Here is a 14,112-nt window from a genome sequence, read left to right as displayed (position 1 = left end):
TATATTCCCCCAGGACAGTAATAAGCATGCATGTTGTTAGCCCCCAAGTGCATAACTTTACATTTATCTATAATAAATGTCATTTGCCACTTGGCTGGCCAATCAAACAGTACATGCAGGCCTGCTTGTAGAATATAGACATCCTGTATAGACTTAATTCCATTACATAGTTTGGTGTCATCTGCAAACACAGAAATGGCACTTTTAATCCCAAACTGTATATCATTTATGAAGATGTTAAACAGTAAAGATCCTAACACTGAACCCTGGGATACACACTAGTAACCTTAAACCATTCAGAGTATGAATAAATAATCACTCCTCTCTGGATGCGATCTTTAAGCCAGTTCTCTATCCATTTACAGATTGACTTTTCTAAACCTATTGACCCTAACTTGCATATTAACCGTCTGTGGGGTAAAGTGTCAAATGCTTTAGTAAAGTCCAAGTACACTATATCAGCTGCTATTCCACTGTTAACCTGTTTACTTACTTCCTCATAAAGAGAGAGTAAATTTGTTTGACAATTTTGGGTTTTCTTGAATCCATGCTGATTATCACTTATAATAATATTTTCTAGCAGAAACTTCTCTATGTGGTTCTTTATCAAACTCTCTAGGACCTTTCCAACTATAGAAGTTAAACTAACCGGTCTGTAGTAACTTGGTAATGACTTTGCTCCTTTTTTGAAGATAGGAACAACACTGGCCTTACACCAATCTATTGGTACCTAGTCAGTGATTAAAGATTCTCTAAAAATTGGAATCAATGGCTTTGAAATATCTGAGCTCAGCTCTTTGAGAACACAGAGATGTAATCCATCAGATCCTGGTGCTTTGCCAAGTAGCTGAAAGAAGCTGCTGTTGAGGAAAATCATATTTATAAATACAAATCAGCAGTGGATTATGACACACATTATGTCCTTTATTCGGGTGTCACCTCCTGTTTTACTCTAGTACTGTAAAACGAAAATATATGAATGATAAAGTGTTGTCATGGCTACATGCATTGGCCCTACTGCTAATGTGCGATGGCTACATATATGGGCCTTGCTACTGATGTGTGGTCATGGCTGCAATTATGGGCCTTGCTACTGATGTCCAGTACAATTCTTTGGCAGTCACTCAGGATCTCTGCAGCATCCCCACTAAAGCTAGGTGGTCACATCAAAAGTTGAGGACCATGAAGGATGGAGACCCAACATTTGAGTCTAAAATGATGAGGCTGCAGCAGAGGCTCCAGCCGTTTTGGTAGGAGCAATTATTGTAATTATAAAATGTAACCAAGTGACTGGAGAAGGCTGCAGCAGAGACCCCATTTTGGTAGGAGCAATTATTGTAATTATAAAATGTAACCAAGTGACTGGAGAAGGTATGGAAACAATGTCACTAACAAAGGAGCAAATACGAGCGTATACTTTATCCACAGCTTACAGTTTTAGTATGGTGATCAGTGGAAGAATGCCTTCTACAATGCTGGTAAGTGGGAAGAATGTCACCCTTACAAACAGCCAAAACTATTCAAGAAAATAAAAAAAATGAAAATAAAAAATAAATTAATTAATAAAAAAAAAAAAAGTAAATAAAATGATTTATAGAAACAAAAAGTCAATCCAATGGCTTCAATGGCATGGTTTGTATGGAATATACAGTGAAGAAAGAACTTTGACGTGACTGTGTTTGTTTGGGGGCCCAAAAAGAAATGAAGCCACTGCATTATCATGATAGCCAGTCAATTAACATTTTTAGAAGGTAAGCAAATGCCTCCTATGTCATAGCTTAATCTAACTGGCTCATCTAACTGGCTGTAAACCTCTGTGCAATCAGCACAACCCTTCATTCTTCTATAGAAAAGTGTAAAGAATCAAAAGTACTGTCCCAGGAGGGGGATCACAACAGATCCTGGGACTTCCACAGCTTACTCGAAAGCTGGAACATCCCATCCTCTACAGAGATTACTACAGCCCCGTAATACTAAATGTACAAATCCTAGAATAAGATAGATTCTGCTATGTAAGGGGCCCACATAGTAATATATGGTGATGCAGGTTGTTTAATCCTTAAATTTTTCTACACCTTTCCTACCTTTACAATGGGAACCTCACATTTTAGGGACCTGCCTATGCTGAAGTGTTGCCCCACTTGTGGAGAGAGGAAGGGCTAGCCTTTTTTTAGGACAGGTTGTGGTGGCAGAGTATTTTCTGCCATCTCTGCTTGCCCAGCCAGCCTCGCAGGCCAGTTCATTGCCTTAGGACAAGCCCCCATCTGAGCCGCCCGCCCCTCTCTTTTTCAAAGGTTTCTTTTACCTTGTTCAGCCACACAGAAAATCTTAAGTTGTATTGATGGCTATCACTATAGGGCCAACTTGGAGGAGAAGGAGGGGGGGGGGGGCACAGAGTCTTTTTCAGATTCCATCCCTCCTCCCCCAACCCCCCCTCCCAAGTCTTTTTCTTTTCCTAGAAATGCTTTGTAACGTTAGAAGAAAGAAACAGGTTTGGAAGTATAAACAACGCAAGGCACTATGTTATATAGGAGGTGATCATTTCATTAGGGACTGCTAAATTTTGCAGTTAAGGACTAATTTTTGGTCCCACTCTCATTTAAAGTAGTTTTGTGGGTACAATGCTGCCAAACCAGAAGCTACTGTTTTATCCAACACAAGACAAGTATACACGTGGCCCCACCAGTCTGATGGACAGTCATTTTGTCCATGAAAATGCTAGGTTCACTTATTCTCTGCACTCCTTGGATAGTGCAGGAAGAGTTAGGACCTCTTTAACTTTTTTAACTTCTATCCTGAGCTTCATAATAGAGATATCCTTATTGATTTGTTATGGGCCAGCAAGCAGGAAATTTAGAATGGCCTGGGCTCAGGAGAATTGGTTTGAGTAGTGCTGGTTAACAGAGGACACCTAGTGGCAGAAAAAAAGTACACCTCTCCCCCATATCATTCTTCATAGAAGCCTTGGTCATCATCAGCACCCTCATTCCCCTATTGCTTATTTTTTTGTTAAAATTGCTTTCTATTTTGTTAATAAAGTAAAAACTTTAATAATACTGTTAATATTCTCTCTGCTATTCTGCTTTTTCTACTCTGCTTACTCTGCCAGTAGCAGTGTATATCGTTGGCTGTCAGGGGTTTAGGTTTGGTTGGGTGATTAGAAAACTCTTCTATAAGTGTCTGCAGCTCAGCTAGAGGAATCCTCCCAGACAATGATCGTATGCTGCCACCTGCTGTACAAATTGGAGTACTGCTTACGTAACTGCTCTCATTAGATATTGAGATATTGGGCCTGATTTATGAAAGCTCTCCAAGGCTGGCCTGTATACACTTTCATAAATGAAACTGAGTGATCCAGAAAACCGGTAATGAATATCTTAAAATAATTTGCTTTTATCCAGCATATGTTTTGAATCCTGGACCAAGTCCATTCCAGGTTTTTTGGATCACCCAGCTTCACTGATGAAAGTGTATCCTTTCCAGCCTTGGAGAGCTTTCATAAATCAGGTCAATTGATGCAATCCTACTTGAGATCTTACGTTTCCTGAGGGTAACATATATGTTGTCATTGCTGACTTCACATTCTGCAAATTCTAGCTACATTTCTGTCATGCTGACCTTCTGTCCAATTTGCACAGGGCCCCATTATGCCTAAAACAATCCCTAGCAGCAGTCCGTGCTGCCCACTGGGTTTTCTAATGTTGGTTAGATGTAGGCATTGATTCAGTATATAGGACATATTCATGAATTTTTCTGAATGTTATAGCTTTGTGACAATGATGATAATAATTGATATAGCTGATGTATAAAAAGATGAACACATAAGGCATTGATGGTGAAAGGAATATAATTTTGCTGAGTTTTGAATTTAAGTTGTTTTTGTGTTTTTGCTATATTTTGCAAATAATTGAGTTGTGTCGAAACTAGTTATATCCTCCTTATCAGTAGGTCAATATTTGCTCCATCCTTACCTTGAATCTTCTTACCTTGAAACATCTTGCTCAGCGAAGTTGTTAATTAAGTTTCTTGTTACTGACTAACTACTAAGTGTCTTCCACCTGGTTGTCTGACTATATAAACTGTGATGTGAAAATAAAGTTTTGAGACAGTATATAATAATATACGCTTAAGTTGTGTGTTGTGTTAATCACTGCTCCCAACGCGTTGAAAACCGAGGTCCCAATAGAGAGGGAAATATTGGTCTGGGATCAATAGGAAATCGCCTTAACAGATGGTAATGGTTATGCATGGTCAGTATAATATTACTTTATTGATATGCTGTGTTTATACAAGCAAAGATTTACATACTGTTCCTTGTACATTACAGGTTGTCTTTTATTGAACATCAAGACATTCTAAACTATTTTATACTCCTTTACCCCCATAATAGTATACTTTGACTGCCAACACACCATAAGAAATATCTGCAGACTAACCAGAAACATGTATTGTAAGTTCAGTAAGTATGCAAAATATGATGTTATTAATCCAACCAAAACATTTAGGTGTAGCTGGATCCTGGAAAGCTATGTCAGCCCCTTTTCTCCTATTTCAGTATTCTTCAGATTAGTCAAAGTGCCTTTTAGAAGTTGATAAATTGTATTGCACAAGATGAATTAATAGGATATAAAAAAAGTAATAGGATGAGATAGAAAGTATGGATTCTTCTTTACAGATATTCTTCCTCATCTGAAAGGACAAAAATTTTATCAGCAGTTGCACAAGAGAGAGAGAGAGAGAGAGAGAGAGAGAGCCAGAGAGGGAGAGAAAGAGAGAGAGAAAACAGAGTGTGTTCCACTGTTTTTTTTTTTTACATCCAGCACTACCAAATTTGTTAATCAGATTGAGGTAGGTATGTATAAGGGGTAAAGGAAAGTTAGGATAGGTCAGGGCAAGGAGGCGTAGATGATAAATGAACTTTGATTTAAAATGCACTTATTCTTTAAGCAGGTCTTAAGTTGAAAATGGTTGACAGTCATTCTGTAAAGTCACACATAATTATGTTTTTTTAATGAAATATGGACTCTTTAGTCTACAGATGTGAATTAAAATATTTGAGCATTGCTGACTGCTGGGCAAAAAAAAAAAAAATTAAACAGTAACCAAAGCAGTACAACTAAAACAAAAAACAGGCCTGGTTTATTAAATCTATCCAAGTTTGGAAAGGATAGACTATTATGTGAGAACCTGAATAATTCAGCAGATGTGGAATGATTCTGTTCCAGGATTTAGGCCTTTGCCAAATAATAGAAATTTTTTTAGGAAATATATTCCATGTTCTTTGGATCACCTAGACTCACCTATGATAGTCCATCTACTCCAGTTTTGAGGAATTTTATTGAATCAGGCCTATTGTGTCCAATGGACAGAATTTGTTTGAGGTAGAAGACTGTAAATGTCCACTTTGTGAGCACTTACCCCCAGTGGGAACCCCACAGTACTCCTTGCACTCCTTCTCTGTATAGAAGTGGTTACCATTTCCTTTACAGCCTCCATATTGAAAGGTGACACATTTGCCCTGGGTAGAGTCGAAAGCCCAGCGAGATTCAGACATTCTGCATGGGCCGATGGCAATAGGTAACCGGCAAGCAGCTGCAAAACAGAGAAGCATGTCAGATGGTGGTCCCAAATTAACCTCAGCTGTCATGTTTTTGGGACCTTTGGTCAAGAAAGAAGGAGGAATCTACTTGGCCTTTATTCCATTTTGCTTAAAATTCAGGCCTGCCAATAACCAATATTACATACTAATATTTTATATTTTCATTATGTATACTCCTTTTCACATAATATTCCTTTTTTCCCTTTTGTTGAATCCAAATGTTGAATGCAGAACTCAATTGAAAAAGAAGGCTGTATGATCTGTGTGTTTTGTGAATATTTTCATTGGGCATCAAAGATATTATCTTCTCATTAGTGTCGTAAAGAAACGTTTAATAGGTACAGATTTCTATACCTAAAATCTACCCTGCTTTTGTAAACTATACACGGAAAATGCTGCTCACGTAAGTGACTTTGAGGGCCTTTGTGAATAGGCTTTTGTTCATGTGCATTCAAATCTATTGGACCACAAATCCTTAGATCAAACACAGTTATTTCTAAATGGTCTCGAGTAGTGTTGGTGTTCGAATTTGGGTTGTCCTTATATTCGACCCGAATATGGCTGTTGGAATTCGGGTAGACCCGACCCCCCCCAAAAAAACAAGATTTGACTGCAAAAATGTGAATAAAAAAAAATGTAAAAATATGTTTAAAAAAAATAAAAATTAATGTTAAAATAATTTATTGAGTGTTTGTGTTTATTTAATTTTTTTTTTTTTACAGGTTATCCTACAATGACATGATATCTTTTACTCTGTAACACACTTTCCAGCACAGAAATATTATGATACATTTGTTATATTTTTCTTTTATCCAGTGTGCTGGAAACTGTGTTACAAAGTAGGAGATACTTGCTGAGCATCTGAGCAGACACAGCTGCAATCATTGAGAAGAGTTTGGGATCCCCGGGGCACTACAGGTTAATTAACCTGTAGTGCCCCTGGGATTGCACACTGAGCTAACCAATGATTGCAGCTGTGTCTGCAGTCATTGAGAAGAGTGTACGATCCCCAGGGCACTACAGGTTAATTAACCTCTAGTGCCCCGTGGATCATAGTGGAACTGCAGAGTCAGTTCAGTTCCCACGGTCACATGACCGTGAGAACTTTGCAGTCACAGCTGTGGCTGCAGGTGATCCCTGAGCACTAGAGGTTGAATGGGGAGAAGTTTCCCCATTCATCACATCTAGTGACCTGTGTTCTTGGATAGAGAAACTCTATCCAGGAACACATACAACTAGTAAAAGGCTGCAAGAGCAATCTGATTGTGGTGTGCAAATTCGGCATTCGATCACCCGAACAATATCTCACTATTCGATTGGATAGCTGTCAAATCGAATAGTGAGATATTCGACCAACACTACCCAAGAGTTTCCAATAAATGTCATCAACACAATCTTTAATGTTCTCTCTCTGAGTTTACCATGGCCAGGTTGTATTACAGGGCAGGTCACCAATATTGGAATGGCTTCATCAGCTCATACCAACCCTCAGTTCTGCAGGTCTGGAGGCATTCCCGTTCAGTAAAGAAGTTGTTAGGATTTCCTAGGCAGCCACCATATTTGAACTTTTCACAGGCCATGGATGAGGCGTTGTAGAAATAGCGATCATTGGATCCCAAGCAAGGACCAGCAGCCGGGGGCATGTGGCAGGAACCTAACAAAAGGAAAAAGAGAAAGATTGGAAATCAAGGTCCTGTAAATTCAGAGTAGGTTCATCTAAAGCATTCTATTATAGGGACAGAGCTGAGAACATTGTTTTTCAATGTCTATGAATTCAGAATTATAGAGAATTCTCACTTCCTGTCCAGTCTGAAAACTGTCACCTAAATGGAAAATAGGAATATCATCTTTCCAATTGGGACTTTACAGCTGGGAATGCAGACTGGCTGCCTGGTATACAGATGTGTGTGCTCTCTGTTGCCTGAAGCCGGGTATATGAAAGACTATGGCAAAATATTTCTTAAATAATTAAACATATAATACACATACGGTAGATAGATAAATGCACACAAGGTCCTCTTTAAAATGTGAAAACATATTGTATTTAGCTATATAGATGTGCACCCACCAGCTTTGTTTTTGGAAAATGGGGAGTTGTCCATGCCTCCAGAGCCCTCCTCCTCTTCATTGTCCACTGAACGCACAGTTCTCTGCCCACAAGAAGATTTTTATTTAGAAAATTATATTGACTAAATTACCTTAACCAGCAGAGCATGAGCAGCATTGGTATTACTTACCCCACGTGTCACCTCAATGTCCCCTGGAGCACATTCACCTTTGAAGAGACATTAGGGATTATGTACAAATATCAATGTTTATTCAGGTTTACATGAAAAAGAGATCAACTTGATGTAAATTTTTGTATCAATGTATGTTAAAGTAAAAGCCTTTGTTGTTTGTATTATTTAATTTCCAAGTTTAAGCCTAGAAGTCAGGATTTCCCTCTTATGCCATAGTAAATGTATGCGGATCCTGGCCCTTTTAGAAGTGAAGTTGGACAGCCCTGTTCCATTACCCACCAATCAGGTTTAGCTGTATTGTTTTCTATTTTACACAGCATGCATCAGATTGGCTGCTTTTGTTAACCCAACTTTTGTTTTGTATTAAAATGTTCCTCTCTCTAGGAATATAGGTATACTACTGTACAGTATGTTCTTGTTTTCCTTAGAAGAAGTGCAGTGTTTCCTCCAATGAAGCACCAAGAATGCTCTCTCATGTATTGCAAAATCAGGTCTAGCAGGTACAAATACAAAAATGTTCTCTTATATAAACATGGCTGCACAGGAAACAATGGCTAGGCTGTACCTTTGTTTTGAAGGAGGAAGATGGAGTCCTCAGCAATCCCTTGCTCCATGGCAAACTGCTTGAAGTCTTGAATAAGTTCTTGTCTCAGGTCCGGTGTGCGTCCTACAAAAAGTGCAGAGTAAATTACCAGTTTTAGAAACACTGCATTCATTCTATGTTACTTTATGAACTGACTTTGGTTCAAGATATTCTTTTCATAAGAACCTTTTACACCAGTCCTCATCCTTTGGACCCCAGCACTATTTATGGGCACCTACTATGTATAGGCAGTGTGATGGTCTCTGTGCGATTTGCTCTTCTTGACATAAATTCTGCTAGCCATATACATTTAGTACATTGATTTAGGTGTAAGATGGGAAACTTGTATGTTTTCGGATAGTGGGTGAGACACTCACTGGAAGAATACTGTACATACAAAATCCTTGCCAGAAAAAAAAATTAAGGACCCCCAGACTGTTTGGTTACATGAGACATCCATGGGCATAAACTTTTTTTGCATGTCTCAATAAATAGGTTCAGCTTTGATCATCATACTCACCATACAACTTAACTGTAGTGGTGGTCTCACCCCTCTTTGTCTTACGCATCAGCATTGTTGCATATTCGTTGTAATTGGTGTACACAACGTAATTTTCGATCTGTGCACCCCATTCTGTAAGTGCAAAAGAAATACATTACATACATTATTGCCAAAGGCCAACCTGAAAGATTCCAGTCAATGAAATACCACAGGGTAGGCTTGCTGGGCAACAACTAGACTACAAGAGAATTGTGGTTTATGGGTTGAAGAGAACAAGTGGTTGAAAGGTTTATATCTGCCTTCTGCTTGAGGGCTTGCAGGGGTCTGGGGTCACCTATACTCACACACCATCACCCAACATAACATTAGCTAATACACTTTAGGTGAACTATTACCCATGACATTCAAGCTGAAGAATCAAAATTACACAAATAAAGTAAAGAGAGAATAAAATATACATTATTCATACATATACCTGAACAATATTAAGACTCAAGATTCAGATTTGTAGTGTGTTTAGTTTAAAGCAATTTTAACATATATTGAAACAGTTGGTAAAGATTAAGATAAACCTACTAGCATTGTAGTAATTAAACTTCCCAGGGACATCTGTTTTCTCATAGACACCAGTGACTTGTGTGCATGTTCCATGTCTGCAAGAGATATCAGATGATCATCACGTACCCATACTGATGTTTACTGGATTAAAATGTTATGATTTCCTGCAGTTTTCTATCCTACCACCAGAGCGTATTGTGGCACATCTTGCAACGTACAGAATGTTCTTACTGTTCTATCTGCTGTTTACTGAAAGCTGGAACCTTTGCAACTTGTGTTTTATTCATTAGTCCACAATGAAAAGACAAAATATGGATTCTGCTATCTACAGAAAACATCAACTTTCTATTTTTCCCATTCCTGTCTGTCATCTATGAAGGAAATTTAAACTTTTAGGAAACTCTGCACCTAATGTATAATCTAAAAATGTAAAGCTACCATCTTTTAGTTTTTAAAAATGTGCACATTGTAAGATTCTACCTCATCCTGGTGTTGACAATCTTCACCTCATCCTCTGTCTGGCTTTCGCTGAGCTCCAGAGTTCCCATGTCAAATTTGCTCTTATACTTCTTCAGCCACTGACAAGTTGAGCCCATGGCAATGTCATACCATTTGCCATATATCTGAAGAGATAAGACATGAGGAAAATTGAATCAACTGAAAAAATAAAGCATTATTTCAATTTAAAGTAGGAAAATGTTGAAGAAAATAATTAATGATCATACTTTAATTGCTTTAAGTCAGACTATGAGTAAAAGAAAGTGATGGCAGAGACTGCAGAAGATCCAACCCTCTGTTGTACCATTGAAAGATTTTACAAAAAAGGAGAGCCATTTTAGTGTGGCATGTTTCTTATTGGTGTCCAAGTGAAATATTATCAGACTTTGTATGCTTTTTTTTATAAAAAATGTCAGGGCTGGCACTGCAAAGGCTTTGATTGAATTCCACTGCAGTAAAACTTGAAAAGGAACTAAAAATAAGATATGTCCATAGGTACACTTTTATTCTAAAATCTAACCCTTAATATTATCCCAAACTTAACCATTACACGCGGTCACCAGAAAAACATACTGACAACAAAATCTGGCAGGGGTTCAAACTCTTCAACATTTTATACTATACTAGAACAAGTTTGAACTTTATATACACTATAAGCTACATAGTTATCCCTTACCCCTAAAATGCTTGACTTGCCCAATTAGCCATCTCCTACCAGCCCCAAATTCAGGTGACATCCAGCTGTTTTGTTAAGCAGCCAATTTTCAGATTAAGGATATATGCATAGGGTAGGAGGTATTCGGCCCTAGCTTAATTTTTTACATTTGGAACAAATATTGTGCCTATCAGGCATACTTTGGGTGTTCTATCGAGATCTTTCAAAGGGCTACAATAGTAACATTTTTTTAAGCAATAAATCACCCGTATTTGGGCCATTTCAGACCCAAATGTGGGTCTGAAAAAAAAGTTTTTGGGAGAGGTGAAGAACCATAATGCTGCAGATCCCTGGATGGTTCCAAAAAGCAGAAGTCACTTTTGGCCACATAATCCCAATTGCAGCCACAAATGCATGCAAATAAATGTATTACATGCCATGCACACAGTAGCATTTTGCAAAAAAACAGGGAACAGCCAACCATGCAGTTTTCTACTACAGGTATAAAAGGGCCCCTAACATCTGACACCTAGAATAAAACTTCTGGAAAAAGCTGTAAGGTCCCTGTTCATAACCTCAATATCCAACAAACCCGGAATGGATTTGGTTCAAGATTTAAAGCAAATAATATTTAAAAATCTATTCCAGAATTGCTGCTTTACAATCTTCCATGAAAGTCTACCTTCTCCAGTCTTGAAGAGCTTTATTAAATCAGGTCCAATGTGAGGGACAGAGACATTGCCAAAATGAAAAAAATAAATGTTCTGGGACTCAAAGGGATTAACGAAAAAGAAAAAGACCTAGGGAGGGACTCACAAGTATGGCTTTTGAGGCTTACAGAACCTCTACAGAACTATACGAAACTGCTCCTTCTACTCCAACAAACTATTATTTCCTAAATAATTGGCAGGAAAGGAAAAACTGGCAGTGGAAAACATGTAAAATAAAAACTGTAATGAAACAGTACACAAATAACTATCAAATACAGAAAAAAGTATAAACAGATAGAAAGAACACTCAATAAAATAAACTAGTATATATACTTATAAAGTACTATAAATACACCCAAAATCTCACCTTCTAAAAAAAAAAAATGGTGTTTAATGTAGATGATATAATAAATGATAAAAAATAATATTATTATTGTACAAACATCAAGTCATGGAAGCGCTATATGTCCACCATAACAGAACATTCTTTAATTATAGATGGAGGAGACAAAACCAATTAAGTGAACTCAAGAAGTTACCCTGGTGACATCAAAGTTCTCCTGTGGTGTGATGGAGTCCTCCATCTGAACGGGACTGCTGGTCACTAGTGCCAAGAAGGCAAGCAAGAACAGTAGGTACGTCTTCATGTTCAATGTCCGAGTCCCTCTCCTCCAGAGGTAATCTGTGCTGCTTGCTTCAGACCTTCAAAGTTTAATGTCTGTGGATCCTGCAGACAAAGACCTGTGCCCGATGCCTAACATTTCATCATCACCCATTTCCACCAATGGCAAGCGGACAAAATATTGATCCATTTGTAGATATGAAAAAAGAGATCCAGATTTGCTCCTCCCAGCAGTACAAGTCAAATACTAAGAGAGCTGATGAGATTGCTGGTAACTCTTTGGAGGGCAAATCAATAATTTGTTTCATGTTCCTTTTTTAACTTGCAGATACTGAGTCCATGTCAAGGTCATTTCATTTAAAGTCATGTCTGACATGGATGGATAGGAATGTTCATGTTTGAAAAACCATAATAATGGCATCAAAATCAGTGCAGGACTGGGAATTAAAATCAGTTGTGGTGTCTAAAGTATAACTGAGCCTATAGAAAAACTTTAATTTATAGATGAATATGGAATTTTCAATGTTTCTTTCCATGAGGTAAAGAAAATTGTCGTGGATCTGGTCCAAACAAATACCAAATGTAATTTTAATTTAGTTTAGGAAATCTCTTCTAGCTTTGTTGCATCAGCCAGGTTCATCCATGACAGTCTATTTTCTCCAGCTTTAATAAATCAGGCATAGTGTAACTGAAGGCAAAATATCTTTTTTTGTTTAGTTTTGGAAAATGTAAGTTTTCTTTGCTTTTTTTTTTGCTGTGTGTCTTCGGTAAAAATTGTCTTAATTATCCTTTAGACACTACAGGAAGCAAGGAAATCGCTCCACAGTGAGTACATCTTTTATTAGGCAGCTGTCATTGATGGAAAATTTTCTCTCTCTTCCTGTTCAGTGACAGAGGGATGCTGGATTTTCTGTAAGTATTCAATGACAGTGATCACCAAGACCAATAAAAGGGACGAATCCTCTTCCTACACCACAAAAAACTGTCAAAAAGTCCTCTGGCTTTAGATATAAAATAGAGCATTCTACCTGTCTTAATCATTCTACATTCTACCATTTTAATTTGCTTCTCGACCAATAATATCAAACCCAACTGTTAAAAGTTCTTTTCGAAAGCTGTTCCAATGTTGGAGCATAAAACAGAAAGCCATTTGTGTGTCCAAAAATAATTGGTTCCCACCATTACTATTAAATATTCTTCATATTAAAGTCCAGTTATAGCAAATGTTACCATGTTGGATATATTAGAGAAGGATTTATAAATATATTCTGTGATCTTATTAGGGAGATTTTCCCCCCATCCATTAGTCATCGGGACAGAATAGGGGCACATAGTTATATTTTGACAAAAGTTTTTTTTATCTTCTGGATCTACTAAAGTGTTTTCCTACACTGTTTAGTTTGTTTTGGATGAGGGGGTGCAGTGGTTGGTATCTATGGTGGAGATGTCTAGCTAAACAGACAAAGATAAGTAATGATTGGATTTTGAATATGGATTTATATATAATTATTGTGTGTAACATTGGGAATATTTTTTTTTTTGCCTACATGATCTATGGAACCATGTTCAGTTGTCTTGACCTCTGATCACTGTGTTTACCTTCCTGCAATGATTAACTAATGAGAAACAAGCTTATGTCAAAGAGCAAAAATCAAAGCATTTCTCTTTCTGACTAAACATGCAAAGTTTGGAGTTTTGGTGGAACCTTTGTTGGCTAACTTGTTAGTAAAGATGCAAGATTTGGGTCTCATTAAGTTCCTTGCTAAAGCAATTTACAAATTACAAATTGCATCTTTGTTAACACAAGTGAGCCAATAAAGGGCTTCACAAATTTTATAATACAGTAAAAGACTCTAGTACTGACTAATATGAAACAGCTATTTTGTGGTGAGCAGAGCTGCCCCCCCACCCCAAAAAAAGGTGAGATAAGGGGAATGTATATTTTGTATTGATCTATGTACATGGGACAATCTTTTTGATCCTCCTTTCTCACAATTGATTAATAGCAATACATTTCCTACAGTCTGATAATTGGCAGCTAGAGGTTTATTTGACCAGGGCTGCCTTGATTGGGCTGGTAAAACTAATTTTTTATCTATTTTGAGGAAGAGAGCAGTTTTTATTCCAAATGTGTTTATTTCTAAA

At 37.5% G+C, this 14,112-nt stretch overlaps 1 protein-coding gene across 1 annotated transcript; it reads right to left on the bottom strand.

The window, feature by feature from the left end:
- Window positions 1–4,250: 4,250 nt before the first annotated feature.
- Window positions 4,251–12,075, bottom strand: AMBP (alpha-1-microglobulin/bikunin precursor). The gene is made up of 10 exons (XM_072429915.1): window positions 11,885–12,075; window positions 9,963–10,105; window positions 9,501–9,577; window positions 8,943–9,056; window positions 8,405–8,506; window positions 7,837–7,874; window positions 7,668–7,749; window positions 7,086–7,253; window positions 5,419–5,592; window positions 4,251–4,689 (listed from the first exon to the last, which is right to left on the bottom strand). Exons 1-10 carry the CDS (start codon window positions 11,990–11,992, stop codon window positions 4,670–4,672), a joined length of 1,026 nt encoding a protein of 341 aa, XP_072286016.1. The 5' UTR covers window positions 11,993–12,075; the 3' UTR covers window positions 4,251–4,669.
- Between the last annotated feature and the right edge of the window lie 2,037 nt (window positions 12,076–14,112).

This window comes from Pyxicephalus adspersus, chromosome Z, assembly GCF_032062135.1.
Source record: "Pyxicephalus adspersus chromosome Z, UCB_Pads_2.0, whole genome shotgun sequence".
Lineage (NCBI taxonomy): Eukaryota > Metazoa > Chordata > Amphibia > Anura > Pyxicephalidae > Pyxicephalus > Pyxicephalus adspersus.
Note: the sequence above shows the minus strand (reverse complement) of the source record. Positions and strands in the feature narration are given on the sequence as shown.

Bases quoted from the DNA above. Each gene is read 5' to 3' on its own strand.
- AMBP (XM_072429915.1), bottom strand. From the start codon at position 11,992: ATGAAGACGTACCTACTGTTCTTGCTTGCCTTCTTGGCACTAGTGACC. The intron at 7,875-8,404 runs GTACAGCCTAGC...GTCTCTTCAAAG, and splicing joins CTTCCTCCTTCAAAACAAAG to GTGAATGTGCTCCAGGGGAC. The intron at 7,254-7,667 runs GTGGGTGCACAT...TCCTTTTGTTAG, and splicing joins ATTTTCCAAAAACAAAGCTG to GTTCCTGCCACATGCCCCCG.